This window comes from Anas acuta, chromosome 1 (assembly GCF_963932015.1).
Source record: "Anas acuta chromosome 1, bAnaAcu1.1, whole genome shotgun sequence".
In the NCBI taxonomy this organism is placed as follows: domain Eukaryota; kingdom Metazoa; phylum Chordata; class Aves; order Anseriformes; family Anatidae; genus Anas; species Anas acuta.
This window is the reverse complement of record NC_088979.1, coordinates 159574628-159600243: the sequence shown is the minus strand read 5'-3', so window position 1 is coordinate 159600243 and position 25616 is coordinate 159574628. Positions and strand designations below refer to the sequence as shown.

At 39.3% G+C, this 25616-nt stretch overlaps 1 protein-coding gene and 1 long non-coding RNA gene across 7 annotated transcripts in view; one reads left to right on the top strand and one right to left on the bottom strand.

Annotated features, from left to right (window-relative positions):
• Positions 1 to 2358: 2358 nt before the first annotated feature.
• TMPO (thymopoietin) lies at positions 2359 to 24983 on the bottom strand. 6 transcript variants are annotated; one of them, XM_068668803.1, is made up of 11 exons: positions 24547 to 24973; positions 15741 to 15867; positions 13949 to 14107; positions 12387 to 12484; positions 7707 to 7826; positions 7513 to 7608; positions 6851 to 6961; positions 5880 to 5969; positions 5732 to 5797; positions 5469 to 5563; positions 2359 to 4220 (listed from the first exon to the last, which is right to left on the bottom strand). In XM_068668803.1, exons 1-11 carry the CDS (start codon positions 24787 to 24789, stop codon positions 3929 to 3931), a joined length of 1497 nt encoding a protein of 498 aa, XP_068524904.1. In that variant the 5' UTR covers positions 24790 to 24973; the 3' UTR covers positions 2359 to 3928. The 6 variants fall into 6 exon arrangements, with proteins under 6 accessions (XP_068524904.1, XP_068524911.1, XP_068524928.1 ...); XM_068668810.1 differs by lacking the exon at positions 5732 to 5797 and having other exon boundaries at positions 24547 to 24970; XM_068668827.1 differs by lacking the exons at positions 7513 to 7608; positions 7707 to 7826 and having other exon boundaries at positions 24547 to 24983.
• The window catches only part of LOC137849312 (uncharacterized), a 61299-nt gene continuing 57456 nt past the window's right edge, over positions 21774 to 25616 (top strand). The window contains exons 1-2 of the long non-coding RNA XR_011091852.1: positions 21774 to 21887; positions 23610 to 23682. This is a non-coding gene — a long non-coding RNA (uncharacterized lncRNA). The remainder of the gene's footprint in view (positions 21888 to 23609; positions 23683 to 25616) is intronic.

Genomic DNA, 25616 nt, shown 5'->3' with positions numbered 1-25616 from the left:
GTTTTACAAGAACTTGTCTTAACAAAAACTTGTCACAGATCTGCCATTTTGGTGAAGCCCATAAAGTCAAAGCTCTTAGAAGCCTGTTCTCCAGGTAACCTACTGTTTTCAAAATATGTAAGCATGTATTTTACATACTCAGTCACTGTAAAAGTGTCAAGAGCTACTAAACAGTGATTCCAGAGAAGCAGTACTGGATTAAGTCAGATCTGTGAGTAGATTTCATAGCCTAAGGGAAGAAGCTCTAACACCACAGCACCTCCCTCAGCAGGATCCAAAGTAACTAGACTGAACTACAGCAGTCACATCCTCAGAATGCAGGAAGTAGCAAAACCTCTCCTATTTTTACTATCCACTACTATGTGTCCTCATCTTTGTCATTTTTTTTTGTCATTCGAGTTCTCCCCAGACATACAAGTATATAAACACAATATAAGCATATTTGTCACCTTAGGACTATTTTACAAGTTGAATTGACTCAGGCTGTATGCTGTATGAACACATTCCTGTATGCAACTGTCATAGCCTGAGGCTGCACCAGTGCAAAGCCACCTGGTGCACTCCCCGAGGAAAGAGAAGTAATAGGAAGTGTTCGACAAATGTAATTAGACTTAACAAGCAATATTAAAAAATGCAAAGTAAAAGCTAAACAGACAACTGAAAGTACACTGAAATATCTAAGCTTGTAAACACATGATTAAGTTATACATCACAACCTAACCCATATCTGCTTTGATTAGCTAGGTGAAGCAAGCCAAAAAAATACACAACATATACCACGCAATTTTACAAGTTTCATTTGCAGTATACACATCTTTTCTGCTGAAGAGCCTTCTTACAGAGCTGTTATTTAAAGTTTTTTTTTTAAACTAACCTGTTCCTGTTTAACTTCACAAAACTAATTACAAATAAAATAAAAATTAAGGCATTTTATGCACAGAACCACCTAAGAAGGTGGTGGCAAAAAATGGCAAAAAATGAGATTTTGGTACTGTGGAGACTTTCACAGGTCAAGCCATGAGAAAAACAAAACAGTATTCTGTGGGACAGTACAGACATACTGCTAGCAAGTAAACCTGGAGAAGAAATAGTTCCTTCACAATGTTTCCTACTTAAATGCAATTAATGTTTCAAGCCTCAATTTTAAATTAAAGACCCTCCTTGAGTTTCCTGTCTTATATACCATGTAAACTCTCACAGCCTTACCATGAATCAGGAGCATAAAAATAAAACTTACAACACTGAAAGTGTTGGAACATGTAAGTGATTCTTAGCCTGATACCAGACACCTGAAACTGTGAATATTAACAGACTACCACACAGTTTAAATGGAAGAAGTGTACACTTCATGTTAGAAAGCTCTCATTCAGACTGGGAAAATAAGTATCTGCCATGTTTTCAGTATCCTACACAGGAAGACCAATGATGGAAGGAGGAACACAGCATAATGTACACAACAAAAACATTTGTCCTGATTAATTGAGACTCTTTTCAGATGTTTTGTAACCTTTAGCCTAGAAGTGAATTTAAGTAATTACTACATAAGAATTCAACTGATCTTTGTAATTAGAATTTGGATGCTATTATATTACCAGCCAATACAATTGCTCTATTTTGTGATTGGTGCTGGAGTTTTAACCCGATTCTGTCTAAATGTCAAGAAAAACAAATGAGGAATACAAGTTCCTGTTGCTTCAGAACTTTGAGATGAAGAGTGTAATTCAGTATAATTTAGGCAGCTCTATTTAGGATGCTTTAAGCACATTCAACAATTCCATTAATAGTACTCTTGCACCCTGTACAAAAAGATCACTCATTTCTGAAAGATGCATTGTTACTAACTACAAGTGAACCACACATAAGTCTTTAAAGTGATCTATGTGGAAAAGTCTTTACCTACTTTGAATTAACGCTGAAGTTGAAAGGTTTCTTTTGGAGATTCTCCAAAACAGTGCATAAATGAAAGAATGATGACATTTAATTGCATTGCAGGGTTTGTGTTTTTGTTGTTTTTTTTTTTTTGATGACACTAGCAGTATCCATGAAGAAGGTCGACTGAAAGTACTCCATGTAACTAGAGAAGATAAAGATATATTTCACATTAACACATATAGCAAAGTGGAATGAAAAATAATGTGAAAAGGAAAATTCTTCATCACTGAAAAACTGACTAGCTTTTCCCCTGTTCAAATTCAAGGCCTAATGTATACTAAAAGATTATTGTACAAAAATTATAGTGCAAGTGCTATATTTCACTTACCAAATGTTGACGCAAACCATTCTGTTTTTAGTATCGGATTTATTTACTTTTGTAAACATGGAATACCCTAGCAGCACAAAACACCACTGATGCACCAATTGTCTTACTTTTGATTTTTTCCAGCAATGCATTTATTTTGGTAAGGAAAACCCACACACATTAAAAACATCTTTATTTTCCTGCATTTTGACACCAAAAGTGAATGTCTTACGTTACAATTTTCTATAGACACAAGTTCAGCTATTTGAAATACTCAAAAAGCAGATTAGAAGAAAAAAAACATTACTCTTAACAGAAAAAAACACTATTGCTTTGCTACAAATTACCGAGTTTGTCCCAAAGGTCACAGAAAGTAATGTTTTCCCCATAACTACAGTCTACACAGTAATTGTACCTAAAGTAAAAACAGACTATTAACTAATGTTCGTAGCTTTTCATAAGTAGCACTTTAAGAATAAGTATGATTTATTGCAATTTTGTATGAAGCAATGAGACTGAACATCTGTATGCTGCAAATTTTAAGCACACCAAAAATGTATACATTCACTTTAAGAAGTTGTTGCTTATCACTCCTTATTGGTAGTAGTGAAGCCAGCTGCCTGCTCAACTAAGTTACACAATATAGAGTGTTTCAGCATGCTTCCACTGAGAAAAATACTCAACTGCATGAATGTAGTAAATCTCACCTTTGAAGATGAAACTGTAAAAGAAAATGCAGCAATGCCCTCTTCATATAAGAATAAAACTTCATATGGAATTTTCACGCTTAGAGAATACCTCTCTACATGAATATTCAAAATCACATAAAGCTGTATCAGAAAGACCTCGCATTTTTAAGAAAAAGATCACTGCCAAAGTCGAAGTTCAGATTAATTTAGATAACAGCCTTTACCCAAAGAAAGGCATTTTAGTAGCAAATTATATTTGATGCAATTTTTGTCTTCCACATGTATTACTAATAAATAAGTTTGTCTAAAACATCTGTCGCCAATTAAATTTGTACTCAGCTCCTACAACACTGTAAGCATTAAAATGAAGTGATACACTTAAATGTTACACTTAAACAGAGTTACTTGTATGATTCTATGACTTACAGAGATGCAAACAGGTCTACAGTTACATTTACTAAAATGTTACAGTAACCTACAGAAAAGATTGTTGTACTCTCCCTACATCCTAAAACACCAAATTCAGTTAAAGTGTTACTGAAAAACACATGAAAATGCATTTCCCTTTATCACTTGTGTTAAGAATTTTCCTCCACCATAATCTATAGACAAAAGTACAACTTCTTTTCTGTACAAAGAAAGCTTTAAAAAACACAGCTTCACATTTTACTACGTTTGCCCTTCTCAGTTTCCAAGATCTTGCAAAAACAAATATACAGTTTCTCAAAAATGAATTTAAAGGATGTCCACATTAAAAAAATAAAGCCTACAAAAGTTCAAAGATCTAAAAAAATGTTACTCCTATGGCAAAGTGATCTCCTACTAGTCCAAAGTCCAGAAAGTTACTGATGTCCATTTAATGTTAGCTTGTTTCATTTATCCAATTTATCAGGTTCCAATCACATTATTTGTAAGTAGTCCTTGAGCCGATGAGAGGGCAGAAGAGTTCTCTACAATTAAAAATAGGAGATCAAATCGGGTGTGCCTTTCAGAAAGATACTCATTGGGCACCATCTCGAGAGACAATATTGAGATATTTAGAGAAAGGATTTCCTTGATTAGTTTCCATAGACTGATAAACCAAAAACAAGAAGACTGAAACAAGAACAAAGAGAAGAATTTTTATCCAAAGGGGAATGGAGCGTTCTTTTTTTGTTGGTGGTTTCTCTGACTTGATGTCACTTGAGGTACCATATCTTGGAGCATACTTAGCGAAACTTTCCTCCATTCTGAAAGGAGTGTGCTCTATAGGCCGACTAGCAGCTCCTTTGATTGGTCTACGGCAGCTAGCACTGTTAATTAAAGAGAAAAGAGTGCTGTACATTTAAAAGAGGAATCTAAAGTATACAGGAAAATTTTTAGTACAGATAAAGAACTATAAATTATTTCCAGTGAATAGGGTACCTGAAACATTTCATAATGATACAAGTGCTAGTTTTAAGAGACAATAGTTAATCATTCAGAATTCAAATAAACATCCCTTTAAAAAAATCACTGCCACTTTATGTTACCCTATCCACATACTCATATCATGACTGGAAATAAAACTATGAAGCATTTCTGTCTGTCTTTACTCATCACTTACACAGTCTCTCCAGGATTTCCAAACCTGAGTTTGTCCAAGGCCATTAAAATGTTACCAATGGCTAGTGGCTATGTCAACACACAGAGCCAGGTAACAAAGTGTAAGGGTTAAGAAACCTGCATATATTGTCATGCCCTTAAATGCAAGGACAGCATGCAAGCATGGTTTTAATAAAAAAAAAAAAAAAGGGGCACAGATTTAACTAGTCTGATAAACCTCAAACAATAGAAAACAGAGCTGAATGGTGCCCACAGAAGTAGTAACTGATTTTATATTTCCTCCTTACAGCATGATTTCATGCAACTGCATTTCACATTGAAATTTTAGTTAACTTGTTGGAAATAACATTAAGAGTGGATTTCACATTATCTTAACATAGAAGAAATTACTACCTCAGTCTCTAAAAGGGACAGTCAAAATTTTATGACTTGATTATCCAGAGGGTTTTAGTTTTTATTTAAATGTTGAGTTCCAAAAGAACTTAATAGCCCTTCCTATTCTATCCTTACTTAAATACTATGTATGAATAAGAGTCCTGTTGTAGTCAAAGAAAAAAGTGGTATTTGAAAGTTATTTTGAGCTTTCTTTTTGAAAACCAAAATCTGTGCTGGGAGACTTTCTTAATTAACAGCCAGACAAAAGCAGTTGCATCTAGCCAAAAACTCAAGTCAAATACTGAAGCATTACCACAGGGAAGCTCCTTCCATTTAACCTCCAAGAGTTACAGTAATAATTACTACTATAATGCTATATTCCCTCCATCCTCTCCAGTTTAAATAAAGAAAAGGCTTTTTGACCAACGAAACTATGTACACAAACAGAATTGGTTCTCTCCTGTCACAGAGCCAGAATGCAGGAAGTCATGCCTCAGAAGTCTAGCAGCGTAATTTAAAGATACTTCTCAAATAGGTTTTCAATAACTGCAAAACAAGCCCTCCATAAGCATCAACAATACCTAATTCCTGTAGGTGTTGATACTTCGTAAGGGAACATTTCCTTAAGAATATCCCTTTCTACTCTTTGTTCTTCTGTATGAGTTCTTTCCAGCACCTAGGAAAACAAGAAAAAAAGTTATAGGCCTAACAAACTTCAAAACAATAAGGTCCTAGGTAACAACTATCTCAGTGACCATAACCACATGCAGTTTGCAAGAAAGCATTTGAGTCACCCAGTGACATATAAGAAGTTTAAGTCTTGGGTTTTAAAAGTTGGTTTAACCTTCATTACTGGCAGCTGTCTGGTCACTTTTGGTGTCTTAAAGCATTCAGTGCTCTCCTCAGTTTCCTTTAAGATAAAGAATATATTGTATAAATCAAATACAACTGCCAGCCAATGATCTAGATGATCAAAAAAACTTAACCATCACCTCTATCATGGCTGTGTTGAGCAGGTCACAGGAATGTTTATGGCCAACATGATTAAACAAGCATTGATGGGGATACTCTGTCTCTTTTTGCTGTAATAAACAATGCCATAGTACAGTGAAATACCAACTGAAAACATATGTAGTTTGAAGTAATAAAGCAAGTTTTCCCACCACCTTCTACTTGACATCTAAGTCTAAGCTGCCATTACTCGTGTTATAAATAAAGTAGACCACTTCATAAATCATGTCCATTGGTAGAGCAGGCTTCATAAGTATTAATGCACATTTATCTACAGTAACTACTTGGAGCAATAAACTCCATTTAAATTTAGCCAAGCATAATCTTGTCACACAATTGCACAATATTATAGTACTACATTAATACAATTACATGGGCTTGCCAGTGCTTTAGACATTTCTCCAATAAATACTTAATCTTGACAGCTTGAATAGGCTAAGAGTATAAGAATTCCCCCACACACCCTTAGTAACTGACAGGACTTCGCAGCTGCTTTCTAAATTCAGACTTTAAAGTAATTCTACTATTTCAGTCCTTCAATTAAGGCACGTTGTGTTTTTTTTTCCCCTCAGAACATGCCAATATATGAAATCAAAGCTAGGTAACAATTCTGCTCTATCTTTGAACTAGTTAAATAGTTTATAAGAAATGAAGTTATACTCTGTATAGAAAAATAGCAGCATATGGAGACATAGCCACAAACATACTTGGCTTGGAAAAAAAAGAGCAGAATTCTCCCACCCTTCCCCACCCCCTTACACGAAGCTGAAAGGGGAAGATAATAAATCTTTATATTCTCTTTGATGCCATATGACAATGTTAGTCTGGTTGAACTACTGTGCCACCAGGGCAATGACACCTTCCATTCCTTCTGCACCAAGAGCTAAACACACACACACACAAGAATCTTGTTCACAGAAAGTAATAGCGATCTATATTTTAGTTTATTTACTTCAGCTGTCATCAATGGTTTCTTTGGTGTTCTTCTGGGCATGTCTGAGAGTTCACTGATTGACAGTGTAGGAGCTGCATGCTTGAAATTTCCAGGCACCCTATTGCCAACCTGCCGAGATTCAAAATTGTTCAAACTCAGAATTAACCAAAAACACAAAATAAAAAAGGGGAAGGGGAACAGAACCAAACAACAAAACCCTTACGTGCATCAAAAGTATGTATGTTAGCAATTAATTCAAGAAGGTTATGTAACAGATACTCTGACATAAGCAAAGGAAATGCATTGCTTATCATTCCAAATAGTTTCTTTTAAGCCATTTAGAAACATAAAAGCTATTTAGTTCACACAAAAAGCCAAACTTTAAAGCAGATATTCTGCATGTACTTAAATGAACTAAGTAGAAATCAAGGCCTTTAAAATGGTTCTTCTCAACCCTCCCCCGAAAAAGACGTGAGACTAAGTGATTACCTAGTGCCATCTCAAACTGAGCACCACTAGGTACTAATACAGAGACTGAATGCGGTTTTAAAGACTACTTCAAGAAAGCGAGACTGTCTTCTATTAATGTCTTCAAAACAGAATGATTCTATTAGTAAAGATATATTACAGAAGAATACCACTTGCATGATTCATTATGTATATTTACTAATCGTATTTACTAGGGTTTCGTCGCTTGCAGTCAGTATAGTGTCAGCTAGGGAAGTACTCTCTGATATTACAGCATCATCTACAGGCAACTGTGCTGTAGCTTCCACCTGTTTGTTTAAAACAAAAGAAAACAGTTGAATAAAATAGCCACTAGGACCCTCATAGTAAGAAAAAAGCTTTTCTATTATAATAAGCCTCTCATCACCCTTTTCCTTGGTGTTCTTCTTGACACTCTGGTAGACTCCCTAGAAAATGCCTGAAGAGGTCCACTTTTTGAAGATCCACTTGTCCAGGCAGTCTCAGTAACTCCATCTTGAGAGTAAGTCTATTCAAGCATCAAACACATGATCAAACATGAAAGCCAGCTCTCAACATCAGATACCCAAAACCAAAAGCCAAAATAGCATGCATACTCCATAACCAATTATCTTGAATACATTAGAAACACCCACCAAGAACAAAACCAACCAAAAAAATTTAAACCTTTTATGTTCAATAATGCCTGGCTAACTAGACAGGTAGTGTTGACCACAATACTCATATTAGACCATGCTATTTTTCAAATACAGAATGGACTAATTAATGACCAAAAGCTAACCGGCTCACTGCAACAGAATGAGATCCATAATGATACAAATAGTCACATCAAGTCATGGACAGCAGATATAACTTCTAAGCCTGCTACATTACCTACCTACATGTATACAACAAAAATGAAGCAAAAGCCAAACACTATAATCATAAGCAAAATGCAACAACTTGTTCATTACTCAAGAGTGTATTCTCTCAAGTGAAGACAACGTTTTAGGCACAGATACCTATATTTCTCATCTCCATAGGGGAGAGGGGAAGACGGATGGGGAGATGTTTTATAATCTTAGAAGTTCCCACATAATGATGAGAATCACTTAATTCTCACTTAACTGTGGGTTAAACGATCAAGCCTGAAACAGAACATGTTGTTATGTGGTTGTGTAATGAAGTGCCAGATTTTTATAACCATTAACAAACAGACCATTCCCCAAGCCTGACAAGCCTGATACATGACAAGCTATATGCTAAAATTAAAATCCTCCTCAAACCTAATTCCAAGCACACACCTGGAAGGAAATGGAGATGATGGAAGGCCTGTTTTTTCAAAATTAGAGAATATTTCCCTTTGTATTTTCTTATCTTTAAAGAACAATAAAAATAAAAACCCTTTGTTAATACTGAGGTCTTTGCACATTAATACCTCTTTCACTGGCACATTACCAAGCTTTAAGTTACATTTGGTGCTGGTGGGAATTACGCAGACCACTGCTGCACAGCAAAATAACTTCTCTGAAAGTGTATTAGCCACAAAACTGAATGCATTCAGAGTACAGACTGTAAAGTACTTATCTATCAAGGGGTAAAAAAAAGTTTAACACCCTTCTCAGTTCCCCACTTGTACCTTGTAAGTTACTCCAGTGAAACTAGAAGCTAAGCAGTTTTATGATTATAAATAGAAGTTCTGTGTTACAGCTGCTACATATCCAGCAGAGGGAGCACAAGTGTTTTGCTGTATTCTAAAGTTACTGAAATACTTTGAAAACCAAACAATGGATATTCATGCACAGACCTCGTGCAAATAAATTCAGATACTCCATATAGAATTGTAGATTTCAGCCTATGTCTCCAGTATTCTTTTAAATTTAAATAAACTTCTAATGAAAGGTCTCCCAATCCCTCTTTATACATTCACCGAACACTGGCTTCTCAGCTTTTTCTATTAAGAAAAGCTTAACCTGCAACACCTTCAATCATATCTCCTTTTCCCATATCCTTCTTTCTATTTGAGAGGTGTTCTTCCTTAGAAGCTTAGAGAAAACACTAATTTCAGACTAGTCCCACTCAAATACACTCCACTCGAGAAAGCAGAGAGGCAATTCCCTAATCCTACTATTGGAAAGCTCCCCTGCCCCAGACTGTTTTACTAGGAACTGATCTCTTTTCCCCCCCACAATGAAAAGTTGGAAGTGTTTCAATAAATAAGCCCTTATCGCCTTACTTTTTCTTTGTTGGACACTCAGGTATTTTAAGTACCAGGGAGATCTTGCATAAGAAGTCTAGGAAGTGGCCAAGTCTATTTTATGAAAACTATCCAGACTTCAGCAGGGCATATTCAACAGAAAAAAATAAAGTCTACACTTAGGATTATCTGCACCATTAATTCAAGAGGCGTTCTCTGTTTATTCTGCAAATACTTCAAGTAAATAAACCCTATTAAAATGAAATACATTTAGATACATCAACACTCTGTATACGATCACAGAAAGCTACAGTGCTGTGGTTCAGAAGTATCATTCAGCATATGCATACAGGTAGTCAAAAACAGAAGAGCAGAGAAGAGTAAGAACAGCACAACCAGAATGCCACTACAGAAGTGCTTGCTCTTCTTGAGACTTTCTGCACTGCAAGGAGGCCTCAGTAGGCTTAGCCCACCTCTTCCTGTTCAGTGTCATCTACTATGAGGCCTTAAACTCATGTTTTTGACCTTTAAGTCTACATTCACCTACTAGGTTGGAGGAAAGCACTCAAGTTAGGATTTTCTTCCAACTCTTCCAGTTTACAATAAGCAGGCAATTACACACAAAGAACTGAGCTCAAGTTCATCTAGTCCTCCACTGCTATCCAACTAATAAGACCCTCCCCACCCAATTTCTGTTGCAACCAGCCTGCTCTAAGACTTACTTGCACTCTTTTAAGAAAAGAGAAAAGCAACATCCTTAAGTGCCAAGTCTTCAGCACCAGATGACAGACAATCCTTTCACTATTCTAGGCTAAGAATAGTACTGCACAGGACCTAGAAGTGTCTCACAAGTTAACACCACACTGCCAACCAGTCCAGGCCCACCACTCTTCAGAGCCCCAGTCTTAGATCCAGTGCCACACAGCAAACACAAGTTGCATATAACTCTGTAGAATGAGTATAGTTAATTGACAAGCTGTGACCTTAAGATTTAATTTCACAGAAGGGGAAAATAAAGGTTATGATTTTCCCCATCTTCCAGTTTCATTCTCAGCAAAATGCACGGCTATGTATTTGCTGGCCCAAGACATAGGGTTTTGCATCCTCTTGGCTTCATGCAGTTATAAAGCACTGTGTTTTTTTTTTTTTTTTTTTTAAAAAAAAACAGCAGTCAGGAGCTCAAAGGTTGAACAAGCTAGAGAGTTCTTGAAGAAGTGTGTCACCACTTTGAAATGATACCTTTTTGGATTAATCAAGTTATATTACATTAACTACTAATTAGTAAAATACAGAAGGAGCAAAAACATTGTATCTACACTACTCATGAAAAAGATTAGAAAATAGTAATAACGTAATGTTATTACATTGAAATTGGATGAACAAGAGCGAAAGTAAACCCTCGCACTTAAAAAATGCCCTGAAAATACAGAATAAAAAGGAAATGGGTTCCCAAAGATTATGAAGCTTTGTTTGTTGATAGCTGCATTACATGTAAATAACTAACATATTGAGGCTAGCAGGGATTTGGGGGTAGATAGCAACTTACAAAACAGTAATCCTAGAAGTACAAGAACTTTATAATCCAGATGCCCATTACAAACACCATCACGAGATGAAATTGACTGAATAATGAATACTGATTTTGTGTATTGAACCATGTATTGTGCATTGTATATCGAACCATGTGTTTGTTTTGATTTGTAGAAGTGAGATCAGTTTAGCCTGTATCCTTAAGAAGCCAGTCAAAAATATGCAGAACTGGTTCTGTACATTCACAGCTGTGAGCTTGGGTAGCTCACAGCTGTGTGTTACCTGCTTTAAGAAATATCTATAGTAAAAGAAAGCTGATACATACACATATCATCTGAATAGGAAGAATCTAGCATTTACCATACTACAGAGTACTCAGACAAGACTGATTCACTAAGATACTGATCTGCTAATATCAAACTATTAGCAGGTTAGGTTTTGTGCCCCTCCAGGATGTTTTCTGGACAAGTCCTTACTGTAGGACAACTCTGCTACTTATTGGTCAGATGAGTACTGCTGTAAATATCCTAAGTAATCTAAGCTGTGCAACACTTTATTTACTGATACTGTCACATTGTAAGGACAGATCAGCCACCAGTCACCAAATCCAGGCTTTTGAGCTGCTTCTGTAAAATCCTTCTTTCACTAGGACAAGGGAACCAATGATAGTATTTCTAAAGACAACGAGTACATACAGTGAGATTCAAACTAGTTATTTTCTTCTAAGGAGAAGTTTGCCAATGAATTGTCTACTCCAGTAATGCTGCATGTCTGTATATGCCTGTATTTATTTATGTGCATATATATAAAGCAGTACATGGCTTTATGGATTGTTATATTTAACTCAATTATAAACATATGAATTTATAAATGCATACATTTAGAGATAGAAATAGATACTAAAATAGATAGAAATATAATGTTTCTGGTATTTAAAAATATTTCTCAGAAAAAAAAAGACTGGAAATGTTTTCCAAATCTTTTGTTTGGGAAACCGTTCCTTTTATTAAGTCAAGTTCTCCACAAACATACAACAGGACAACACAAGTACCTCTGACTTATTTTCTGTCAGGCTTCCAAAGCTAAACATGTTATAGTTGACCTGGTGTTTTCCTCTATGTAGAGCTACAGATGCTAGCAAGAGAGACTGACAGTTTTTAGAAGACCATTATTTTGAATGTTATCATACAGGCAAAAACCAGCAGCTGTAGTTAATTCACAGGATTTTCATGCTGTATTAGAATAGGCTAAGAAAAAGAAAACAGCCAATACTGTTTTCAAGTTTTATCAAGTGTGATTATATTTAGTAAGCACGCTGCCTGCAGTTAGTAGCTGTTCTAGATGCCATTAAATGAAGCATACCTGGTTGTGTTCAACAACTCTTTGTTTGAGTGCTACTGGAGTCTTTGTCCTGCCTTTCAGCGGTTCTCTCTTCTCAAGCCTCAGCTCAGTCTTCGGATCTGTAAGTGGTTTTAATAATTTTTTTATATTACTACAGGTTAATAAACTACACTTGGTTTAAATTAGTACGAAAAAATCATTTTAAGACAGCATTACTGTTATGAACTGTTTCCTTAAAAAAAAAAGTTGTGAAGTACAGGTTAAGTTTTTCCACTGAATGGAGAAGAACTAAGCCTCCTGAAGAATAACGTTATTTCAAAGTTCTGACCCAGGTATGTCACTTCTATCCTTAAAAAAAATCCTACACCTCAAATAAGCTTTGACTAATCCAGCAGTTCCATTTAGGAACTGGTACCATGTCACAATTGCTTTAACAAAACTTCATACTATTTAGTAAGGGGACTGAAGCTTTCAACATTGCTTTAGGTTGCGAGTTTAGTCTCCTTTAGAATAGGTACTTATACAAGACTCCTTTTTGATGCAAGAGAATTGCAAGTGGTTAGCAGTCATCTCACCAGTAAGAGGATGCATCACTTCCACTCCCCTTACTAAAACACTAACAGCATTACACCCCAGATCTCAAGTTCAGTTATCAACATCCCCTAGGCCTTTTAAGCCTGAATATATAGAAACTTTTCATTTTTCCTTCAATGTTTGAACAGTTTGGTAATTAGATGGAGACAGCTGTCAAGTTACAATTGGAGTCTTGACTATCTCAGAACAAAAACAAAACCCTTTAACCACCCCATCACCACCACCAAGTACAAGAAATTAAAGATCAAAAGCAAGCACAACAATACAAAGCAGACCCAATTGATTTCCCAGTTGTATTTCAATCCCTTATGCTCCATCTCTGGATGTTTCTATAAAAAAAATCCACAGAACTACACTAATCACCATGAACCACACAAAATAATCATCTTCAAATATTCCATTCAATATATTTCTTAGAGCTTTTTTTGTTTTTACTTTTTGTAATGTGTGATGGTGTTTTAAGTCCCACCTCTCCTGCCCGATACTTTTTTTTTTAATCACTTGATATTAAAACACCCCAAAAATAAAAATCAACTCAACCCAAGCTATGTCCATAAGGAACAGAACGTAAAAAAGTGTCATACACAAGAAACTCATATACAAGGAGCACATTAAACAATACCTTTGATGTACTGAAATTTAATGAACATTTATAGACTATCCCCTAAAGAAGATAACTACTGGGTGCACTGTAATACAAAACTCACAGGCAAGGTGCAATGAGAACTGGAACCAGATTTACAGGCTCAGTTCCATGTGAAAAATGGACAAACAGAAGGGAACATTTTACAATTGAAGTGTCCTTTCCCAGAACAGGCTCCTAGATCACTGTGCTAGCACTCCATGATTAAGTATACTTATCACATGGTCTACAATGGTATATTAAAGCCTCAACAACAGATCATATCCTCTTTAGATATTTCTTCTACTTCTAGTATTACTTATGTATAATTTGAATAGTTCACATGCAAGTTCCACTTCAGTCTTACCTTCTTCATTGTCACTGTACTGGTCAGAATCATTACTTCCATTCTGTCTGGTGTTCTCAGTAGTTGAAGAAATCATTGGCAGAGGCATGGATGACTTCAATTCTGGACCTTGCTCTATCAGTTTCAACAGCTTTTTCTCATAAAGTTTCCTAGTTGTAGCTGTAGCAAGTAAAGATACATGGTACAGATGCAGTTTTAGTCTCCTGATGACTGCTAGAACATGACTGTTATATAATCCCTTGCGAATTTCCAGACGTTTTCTATTTTTAATCAGTCTGTATGACCTAAAGAATCATATACCTGGAGGTATATGCTACCTCTAAGGCTTCTGAATTTTTGGTTCAAGAAAATTAAGACAAGCTTAGATCTGTCAGCAAACCGAGTATTACAAGCATTTGTCTAGAGAAGGATAACTGCTTTTCAGATTTTTTGTTTCATTTGCCACGATATGCAAGTTGTCATGCCCTTGCAGTGTCTATCTCACTGCATTTCGTGAGGGTAAGTGTCCATGCAGATTCCACTATCCCCTTAACCTCTTTATCCTGGAATTAACATACTTTCTCCTAATTTAACATTTGGCCTATTAGCAAATTCAGCCCAATAAGCAGAGGTAGTATAAGCAAGCAGCAAAAACAGAACCTCTTGTTTCCCACATTTAGCTGTTCGGATGGCTCACCTAACCTGACAGGACAGCTGTTTAAAACAAAGAATAATTACACACTCTCATATCAGGATTGGGCAGGCAAAAATCTGTAGAAATGACCAGTGCCCACACTGCTAGCAGCCAAGAGTCCAACCTTATCAGAAAACTTCTAAGGGGAAGCCATTCTTAAGAAGTAGAAGACTCACAAGAAACAGAATCCATATGCTGTAAAAACTAAGGCATTTACTTAAAAATGAAAAACTTAAACATTTTTCTAAACATATTTCTAGTAGACTGCAGAGGTATTTGAATTTTCCACAAGGCTTAAGTGTTATCTGAGAGAAAGAAATCGAATGGGAAAACATACAGAAACAGCTAACAAAGTATTATGCATAGAAGACTATTTGAATGCATGCAGGACTCCAGGCTCTACCACTGGCACTTTCACTCAGTATTTCAAACATTCTACAAAAGGCCTTGCATGCTAGAGCAGACCATCTTCTGCTGAAGAGCTGTGAAATCAAAGTACCTTGCTATCAGGTCAGCACACAGTCTTAAGGCAAGGAGCTTTGATCTTGTAACACAGGAGACTGCCTAAGGCAGGAGATTAAGTTGGGGTGGGGACTTCTCCCTGTTCCTCCTGCTGAAGTAGGTCAGCACACAGGATGGCATGCAGAGTTCAAGGGGCCAGAAAAGAAATAAGCAAGGAAAAGATTTCTGCACAATGCAGAGTAGGAAATGCTCTAAAGAAGGGCAAATTCTCTGTTCTTGTTCTGCTCTCGAATAATAAGATATTATTATGTAAGACATATTTCGCATTTAAGCAGGCTCAAGATCAACCTCTGTACCAGAAAACCTTATTACCACACTGCTAAACTTTAGTAGTTACATAGCTTCAAAACAGAAGCTGGAACACGTACAGCTGGCCTAGAATATACAGAACAAACTGGATTTTCCTACACAGGAGTGCTTCAAGCATTTTCTGTGTAAATAGTTCAATGAAAACATCCCATCCTCAGCAAAACACAAGACTATAACAATACTGGTTATGTAAGCAACCAAATCAGAAAAGCTCAGGGTACTCAGAACCGAAGTTTAGAGATCAACACATTCAACAGGTGAACATTTTAGCTACTTCAGTTGACCTACCTACAATTGGGCCAGGATTTATTCCATACTTCATAAGTTGTTCTTGAAGATCTTCATTACTCAGCTCTGTTATATCTAGGTCATCCTTCTCTTCTGCCCTAGGTTTGTCAGTTTTTTTCGTGGCTTTCTGCAAAAAGCAAAAGGCAAAATGTTTCCAGTTAATATTTTATTATTATTAGAGCACAGGGAGCTATTAGAGTCCAGAAAAGCAATGATATTCACACATACCTCAACTGAAAGTAAAGCATATGTGAAACCCTTTGAACCATTTATTCCTACTAAATAAACAAGTGTTTCCTACTCATAAAGGGAAATAACCATTAAAAGATGCCTCTTTAATAATAAAAAAAACCTTACTCATTATTCTGATCACGTATTTTAATTTGAAGTATACAACAGGAGAGAGTTTCTCTCCAATAACTGGAGAGAGAAACTACTAGACATTTAACCAGCACTAAACAGTAAGTATTTGTGTTCCATTAGCAATTTTGCATTATCCTTCTACCTAGGAGGTCGATACCTCTTCCTCTAATGAAGAGGAGGTCCCTCAGTTCTCACACCCTCCCATCCAAGTTCCCCAAATGCCTACTCCCTCTCTTCTCCTACTGTAATCTCACAGAGAACAATCTCAGAGGACACAATGTTACAAAACAAGTAGAAGAAAGGCAAAGCCAAGAACACCCTCAAATTTTGAAAAGCCTGCCTGCCTAGGCCACTGCTACTGTAGCTCTATCTTGCTATAAATGCTCTATTCTTGCTATATATTTTCTATTATATATAAATATGTGTGTATATAAGAATATATTAAGATTAATATATTAAGAATATATATATTCCTGCTATAAAGCTCTATTCTTGCTATATCTTGCAAACACAACTCTGGCAACACACTTGAACAGTTGGCAATACACCACCACCACATACAGATGGTTATCAAAATAATCTGCCAAGATGCTACTCCCAAATTAGCAGTTTCCATGATATCCAAACAGAGTGATCATGAAGGCTTCCCAAGTTGAACAAGTGTTGTTACTACAATAGACATTTCTAGGCTCCAAGATCTGCAAGATTGATGAGGTATGACAGAAGAAATATGCTCGGGAACTGCTTGCTCTCAACTATGAGAAAATCCAATAGAAATACAACTTACTTCTAAGTACTATCTCAAAGTAGGAAGATATAAACATATCAATTATACACTTAATGTAATTCAACTTAAAGATCCAAATAGCTCTTCTGGTACTTACTGAAGACCCTAAAATTCCAAATGCAAGTATGTTGTCATATTCATTCACAATTAACATTTTTCTTGGTGTATTTAGTAAGATATCACTGTAAGACTGTAAGAAGATCATCAATACAAGTCAACAATACCTACCTAGCCATTAGTGCCAGTTTAATACTGGTTTGCATACAAGCTTGGTCTTGATATTTAATGCTAAACAACTATAAGGATTTCCAGCATAACTGTTTCTGTAATTAAGTTAGATTTTTCCTTAACTCCTGGATTGTGAAAATGCCGGCATGATGAACTTAAAATTAACTGTTGAAAAACGAGAATCTAAGAACTTAAGATTCTCAAGAAACAGACTCCAAGAAGTCTGAAGAAAGGATAAGATCACTGAGGTAGTAGAACTGACTAATGACTGATCAAGTGAGATAAATCTTTAGATATAAATTTAGATATAGATTGAGATAAGTGCAGTTTCTTTACCACATAAAAATCTAATTATTATTTGAAATAACTGAACCCACTTATCAGAAAGTAACCAACCTGCAACTACAGGAGACTTGTTTTTACTTGTGAATCTGTTGGTCACACTTAACATCAAATAGTATTACTGTATAACAAGAATTTCATATCTGGACTTTTTCCCCTCAACTACTGACCTGTACAAACAGTGGAAGAGTTCAAAAACACATGCTGGGTTTTCTTGTTAGATCTGTTTATACTATTGACAGCTCCAGAGTTTGCACATGTCACAAGTCAGATTAACTAGGATGATACTTGGGTATTTCAGAAGACAACTAGCGTGGTGTAGCAAGTCAATACTGCAACACCCCATTAAAGAAACTGGAACCATTTTAATTTATCATTGCCTTTGTATCTCTTACTGGCCACAAAAGAGGCTATACTCTTTGAAAATATATACCAGAAGAACTACACAGCATTCTACTAAGTTAATTTACAGAAATCTAACTGCAACTTATGAGTAGTGACATCCTCCAATGCAAGTGAACTCACATCCTACAGTATCTTTAATATATTTCTTCCAAATACCATTTCACTTTGTCTGATTTTGTTTCACTTTTGCATTAACACAAATCTAGACCATGAGAATATCCAGTTTCAGCAGAAAAGAGGGCAGTGGAGGGACGAACAGTTGAAGGTAATTGTGTTCTTCAGTAACAGGACCAAATGCATTGATTACCTTGTGTTCTGTGAGGTCTCAAACTTTTACTTTTGAATACCTACTCTCCTTAAAGGAGATGCAAATGATTTCACCTGTACAAGTACAAAGCTGCCATTTAACCACTTACTAGTCCATAGGATTAGTCCCTAGAAGCAGAGACTACTTCTAGAAGACAGGAAAAAGTCTCACATACCTTGTCCATGGTACAACCACATAAACCTCAAGTTACCACAATCATACTACAATGCACCACTACACTTTCTGTGCATCACAACTTTTTCATGGGACTATCCTGTGAGACAACTTTTATTGCAGGTTTTTTCTGATCTATCACTGCAAATACAAAGAAAAATAAGAAAACATTTTCCTGGTTTGGTGTCATTCAGTAAAATTAAAGTCTTACTATGGTGCAGAGTAAGTGTTTAAAATGAAATTGTGATGAATACCAGAATTTGCTGAAGTAACGTCTAATCACTTTGCCTGTAATACTGTAAATATTCTTACAGTGTTGTACTCAGAGTAATAAATCTTTATCTGAAGATCTTGTAATCCCAACCAGAGCTAGCAGCATTAAAAAAATTCCAGTCATGCCGATTTTCTAGGAAGGAGATGGAAGAGGATCAGCACACTTCACTAGGCAGAGATTTGTTCATGTCAAATAGATAGCCATTTGGTAGCATATCTGTCAGGCTCAGTTTCAGAATAGAAATCCAACACCAGTTTGTCAGACAGACCATACTACTACTTTTACTACGTCTAGCACTAGTCCACCAAACAAGAACTAACACATCCACGAAGTCACTGAATAATACCAAAACTATGGGATGTCAAAGTATTTTCAAATCTTGACTTAAACTGTCCCTACACTAGGATATTCAAGGGCTTTAATTGTAGATAGGTGCAGCTTCAACACCAGCAGCAGAAAGGCTTAAGGCTTCTTTACTATTTCTCTGAATGAGGTTAAGACAGGCTAAGGAAGCCCAGATCATGTCAACAGAATGCTCTTTAATTCTCCATTTGTACAGCGTCATCTCTGGCAGCAACTAGTTATTTCTCCTCAGGAAAAGATAAGGAACAGCAGTTACCAAGTCTCAATAACACACTTGCACAGGGAAATAGAGGGCTTCTTATTCAATCATATAAAGTTTTCTGCTGCAGAAAAATTTAAACTAAGTCCTCTTGGACTCTGGTATAATATTTACAAAGCTACTCGGCAGACAAAACAAACAACAGAAAGGAAGTTCTGCAGCAATAATTCAGGGATGCTGATAACTCAGCTTTGAGAACTCTACCTTTTAACCCTCGTTAGTACATGCCAGACTTGAATTTCCATGCCTATGTATGGTAACAGTCCTAAACGATACGACTAGGGACTACTTACCCCTCCTACTCCTTCCTCCCCAGCCACTAAACTCTACATTACTCAGCAAAAGGAATGTATCTGCTCTGAAAGCAGATCAATGCTGCATGGTGAAGAGTTGTTTCACCACAGCCTCTGGTGAAAAAGTAAAAATTCAGAACAAGAAGCAAATCAAGAAACCAAACTCAGATGCTCCCTGGTCTCAACCAGGTGAACCTGGAAATGCAACTTTTGTCTCTGTCCCTGCTGACCTGACATGCAGTGCTAGACAGAATTGCTTCACTAGGACACTTGGGCACATTTTATTTAAATACGGCTGCTGTTCTTATACCAGCACACTAAGAAGTGTGCCCCCCCAAGTTCAAGATCCTACAGCTGCAGAAAGTCTGAGGTGCAGAAGAGCCCAGCAGGACTTCTCACTGAGGTGGGAATTAGTCAGTCACTCACACTGCAGATGAGCGCTATTTAAAAGCCCACTGAGGTGCTGATCTGTACAACACATCATCATCAGGAGATACAACCATATAGGAAACATCAAATAGATCCTCTTTTGTCACCAGGTAGCACATAAACTTTACATTCTCTCACCTACCCAAGAATGCAGTCCCACCCTCCACACTCTTCATCTTACTAAGCATCTGGACCTATTATTCTGCCCCTTTCCAACAGGGAAGGGATTGATACTGTATACTTATATCAGCTACAGATATTATGTATCAACTACACCACTAAGCACAGATGCTAGCTCTGTGTTTATCTGGCTGCCTAATCAAAACAAAAAGTAAAAAAACATCTGATAGGCATCGCCTGTAAAGTTTCAAATAGGCCCTTCAGGTCCAAATGTCATTATATCTTCTTACTTCCTTAGATGAAGGTATCTGACTGATTTTCTTCAGATCACCACTTTAAAGATATATATATATATTTTTTTTTTTTACATCACTTTCAGAAGAAATTCTTCCAGGGAGACATGAAAGGCATCAGTAACCAAAGTCAAAAAACTACATCTTCTGAGGTCTGAATAGCTCCCGTTTGGAAGCGATGTCAAAGTAATTTTTTTGGTATGTACTTTAAAACAATGCTCTTCCAGGGGCAAAAATGCTATTTTGTAGTTATTTCTGCTTTGAGCTGTCTGTCTTGACATTCAGGTCACCATCAACTAGCACCACGAGCATCATCCAGATGCAGATGGTTCCCTCTGCAGCAAGGTGTCTCATACCAGCCACTGTCCTCACATACCAGTGTGCTAAATAGGAGCACAAATACCCCTTACCCCCCTCAAAAAAAAAAAAAAACAAACAAACACTGAAGAATAACAAACAAAAACTCCATATACATTAGTAGAAATCAGGAGAAGCTGGATACTCTGGACAACATAATCAGAAAGCACATTCCCCAAGAGCATTCTTTTAAAAGCCTTTTCCTCTCCTGGTAAACAGTATAGCTACAGTGAGCCCCCCTGCCACATACCCAAGAGGTGTTACATCTACAGAAGTGTCCATACTTAAAAAGACACTTTCAAATATTTCACAGGAAAAGTTATTTTAAGCAATGTATTTGGGACGACATTTTTTCCTGACTTTGATTTGGGGAGTTTTATGTATTTCACAGCACTTAAAGTCACCTTGTGCAAAGCAGAGTGCAGCACATGCAACAGAAGTTCTTACTGCATCACATTACATGTAAGGAAATGAGTTTCAGAGGAGATGCAAGATCTTACTACATTACAGTAGTCTATTTGTGACATTCAGGTTCCAAAAAGAATACACTAACTGCCTAAGGAGTTTACTGTTCCAAAATCTGATGTCTTCAGGTCCTGAAAATACCATTTACAGAACAACTCCCCTTTAAGGTTTTATCTGCTCATACAGTCACGTTAATCACCTGTACATTCACTACTGTATCAGAACAAATTAGTCCTAAAACTCACATAAATATAAATGAAACAAGACCAGGCACTATGGGTGCATGAAACTTGCTGTCCTCCGATATATCACTAATACACTAAAGTTTTTATTCGTTTTGAGAAAGTTAACTGGGATGTAGTATTGATAAAGCTGTGCTGGAATAGCAGCGGATTTAAAAGATCCAAGTTGCAGCAGGAGAATGAAAGTGTTTTTCTTCTTAATCCCTGTTGATAAAGATCCAGAGCAACGTACACCTGAATGCATTAGCAAACACCCAGAGCTCAGAGAAGCTCTTTACAGTTTAACCCCTCCCCGCCGCGCCCCCTGGCGGCCTCCCCCCGCCCCGTGCCGTGCCCGCCCCCCCCCTCGCCCCGCCCGGGCAACCCCTTGTGGCCCGCGGCTGGGTCCCTGCGGGCAGTGGTTGCAGAGGGCCGGGATGGCTGAGGGCAAGCCCTGGAAGGCAGGGGTGAGTGAGGTCTCCCGCCTGCATTGCTTCTCTCTGCTCAAAGCGCTCCTTTCCTCGCTCCAGGCACTGTTCTGGCCCCTCTTTCCCTCCGTGCATCAGGCATTTGCTCAGCCAACAGCGGTAGTGAGAATTCAGCGACAGATTTGTTATGAAATGCTTGTGTTACGTTAAGGTATGCCCAAAGAAATATACAAAGAAAAGCACAGTGGGACAGAACTCTCCAACATGCAAATCCACTAAGTGCTCTCTCACCGTTTTTACAAGTTTGTACTAGCCTCGACTGAATCACCTGGATGGGAGAGACTTTTGCAATCTTCAAATTGAGCAGTACTCCAACTTTCAGCAGTGATACAGGAAACGGTAGCCCACTGTTTTCTTAATCCCATAGGAGAACAAGAAATATCTTTACAGTTTTATCAAGTTGATTGCCTAAAGGTTTAAAACAGCCAGTTTACATTGTCCCCCTCCATATACACAAATATTACAATTTCTAAGACCTTCAACAAAAAACGGAACTAGTAAAGCATTGCAGCTTTGTTGGTCTCATCTCAGCCTAAAAACAATGCAGCTTGTCCTGTTGTATCAGTGCAAGTTACAGAGTACACTTCTATTTCCTTACGCATGCAGCGCAAACTGTTCGCTGGTCCTTTTAAGCGCGCACCTAACCGAAACACTGAAGACAAAACAACACAGTTATAAAGACAAGATAGAGGATGCTGAATCCGCCTTTGTTTCCAGGTCCTACGAAGACACTTATAGGAAATATGGTATTCCTTTATCTATTCCATAATGCCTCGTAGCTTCAATATCCTCCCTTTGCCCCATGCTCTTTCAGAAGCCTAAGTGCTTTCCCTCCTGTCTCCTCTTAGTCTTATCAAAATATTTCACTTCGTTTCCATAACAGAATCCCACTCCCTTGGATGTCAGGCTTCAGACAGGACACAGAACACCCAAATCCAAACAAATGCCACTAGCATATTCAGTGAAGTTTTGGAACACCACGATACTCTGCTTTGAAATTAACACACAGCACTAGCAGAAACAGTGCAGCACCTTACAGCAGTTATTAACAGAAGTGTAGTGGTAACACCCGTTCTGCAAACAACAGAGAAGTCACCCACAATTGTTTAAGCTCAAGCACAGGAAAAGGAGGTTAAAAAACATCTTGGAACTTTAGTAGTTAAGACTTTTGTTTTTCAGGTTTGCGCCCCTCAGTACAAGAAAGACATTGAGGCCCTGGAACATGTCCAGAGCAGGTCTATGAGGCTGGTGAAGGGCCTGGAACACACAAGTCCTACGGGGAGCGGCTGAGGGAACTCGGGTTGTTTAGTCTGGAGAAGAGGAGGCTCAGGGAAGACCTCATTGCTCTCTACAACTACCCAGAAGGAAGGTGTGGGTACCTGGGGGTCGGCCTGTTCTCGCAGATAACCAGTGACAGGACTAAAAGGAATGGCCTGAAGTTGCACCAGGGGATATTTAGGTTGGAAATGAGGAGATGTTTCTTCTCAGAAAGAGCAGTCAGGCATTGGAACAGGTTGCCCAGGGAAGCGATTGCATCACCATCCCTGGGAGTGTTCAAGGAAAGGCTGGATATGGCGCTTAGGGACATGGTTTAGTGGGTGATATTGGTGGTAGGGAGACGTTTGGACGAGATAATCTTGGAGGTCTTTTCCAACCTTAATGATTCTATCTACCTAATGATTCTATTCTCTTCTCCTACAGGCTGTGAAACATGCCAGATTCAAACAGCCTACTGGACTTGAAAACACCTGGAACATGCTACAGGCAGGCTACTGTAAGTTACATTAACGTCTAGTTCAATATAAAGTTACTCCAGTGAACATTAGTCAAGTGTTTGAATTGAGCAGATGTTAGGAAAAAGAGATAAGTAATTTAGTTAGAAATCTTGTTTTAGTTGCAATTTCCAGTTTCTTAACTCACCAACCATTGTTTTCTTCCCCCCCCTTTAAAAAACTTGAGGTATGAAACATCTTTTAAAGAGCCTGTTTCCTCCGCTCCTGCTTTACAAATGGCCTTTTAAAGATAGTATTTCAGAGAATTAAACACTTGTAGCGTCACACAAATCTTAACTCCCGTAGCTGGCAATCACTGTACAAACCTTTGCGTGAGAGCAGACAGCGCGTTCTCCTTTAAATTATGAATAAAAAAAAGCTTTCTTAATGCATGCAAACTCACAGCGTGCTTGTGAAAATATAAAAGGGAAAACACGTTTCCCTAGAGGGAAAGATTTTAAGAGGCTCCCATCTTTTCCCTTACATGTATGCGATATTAAAAGCGAGGTCTCGGGAAAGCGTGCAGCGGCTGGCGGGCAGCACGCCGAGCAGCGGCACTGCTACAAAGCAACGTGCTGGGGCGCACCGGAGAGGCAGCCCCGGTGAGCGGGCGCCCTCCCCACAACCCCAACACGCCGCTACCCTCCGCAGCCTCCCCCTTCCACGTGGGGCCGCTCGCACACCCGCCGCTGCCTCGGGGCTCCCCCGGGGGGGCCGGGGCCGCCCCACACGGCCCGGGGAGGGCCGAGCCGGCCCCGCTTCTCCCCCCTCAGCCCCGGGGAGCGGCCCCGCGCCTCCAGCGGCCGCCGGGGGAGCGGCGGGCGGGCCCCGTGCGGCCGTGAGGCGCGGCGCGGCGCGGCACTCACCCTGCCGGCGGCGGCGGCCCCGCGGCCCCGGGGTCCGAGCGGCGTGGGCTCCCGCTCCTCGTCGCTGGAGAAGTCGGGCTGCGCGGCGGCGGGCGGGTTGCGGGCGGTGAGGTGCTGCAGGTAGAGCTGCACGTAGACGTCCTTGCGCTGCTCGCCGCCCGGCAGGCTCACGTTGTTGGCGATCAGCTCGCTCTTCAGCTTCTCCTTGGTCAGCACCGACGGGTCGGCCAGGAACTCGGGCATCGCCGCCGCCGCCGCCCCGCCGGGAGAGGCGGCAACAAAGCGCGGCGAGGGGGGGACGCGCCTGCCCCGCGCCAGGAGCGCAGCTCGGCGGCGGGCGCTTCGCCCAGCCCGCAATAAGCCGCGCCCCGATTGGCGGGGAGGGGGACGAAGCGGCTCCACGATTGGCCGCCGGGCGGGAACGGCGAGAGGCGCGCGCGGGCTCGGGCCGCGTTGGTGCCTTGCGCGAGGGCTGGCAGCGCAGTTTAAATTCGGCTCGGGCGGGAGCGGCGCGGGGCGGCGCCGCCATCTCCCCTCCCGCCGCCATCTCCCCGCGCCCTCCCTCACGGGCGGCGTCTCCCCGCCGCCCCCCCGCTATCGTGCCTCTGTTGCGCCTGTCGCGATAGTAGGGGGTTTAGGGGGAGCCCACGATATCCCACGACATCCCACGACGTGTGCCGCCGGCTCCGGCCGCGGCAGAGCTCCGCACACGCCACAAGCCCTCCCCTGAGGCTCGCTGAGGCGCCCGGCTCCCCGCAGCGCCTCATCGGGAGCCCGCGCGGGAAGCGAATTTGGCAGGGCGGCTGCCGCAGAGCTTGCGTGTTAAAAACTGTAACCAAACAAAAACCCGATTCCAGGGGTTTCTGTCCCACTGCAAATCTGGAAAGGTTTGCCGGTTGTTTTTTTTTGCTTGTTTGTTTTCAAGCTGACTTCAAAAATTTCACAGGAGTCTGGCCAGCTGTGGGGAAGGGCTCACTTTCTGAGTGCAGAGCCTTCAGAACAAGCATGCTGCATCTTTGTTTACATACTGCCTGCTGGGAACGCACACCGCCGTGAATTCGCTCGTATTT

Coding starts and splice junctions, on each gene's coding strand:
- TMPO (XM_068668803.1), bottom strand. CDS start 24,789: ATGCCCGAGTTCCTGGCCGACCCGTCGGTGCTGACCAAGGAGAAGCTG. Junction 14,108..15,740: donor AAATCCTGGCCCAATTGTAG/GTAGGTCAACTG, acceptor TACTTGCTACAG/CTACAACTAGGAAACTTTAT. Junction 7,827..12,386: donor GAGTTGTTGAACACAACCAG/GTATGCTTCATT, acceptor ATGCTTGAATAG/ACTTACTCTCAAGATGGAGT.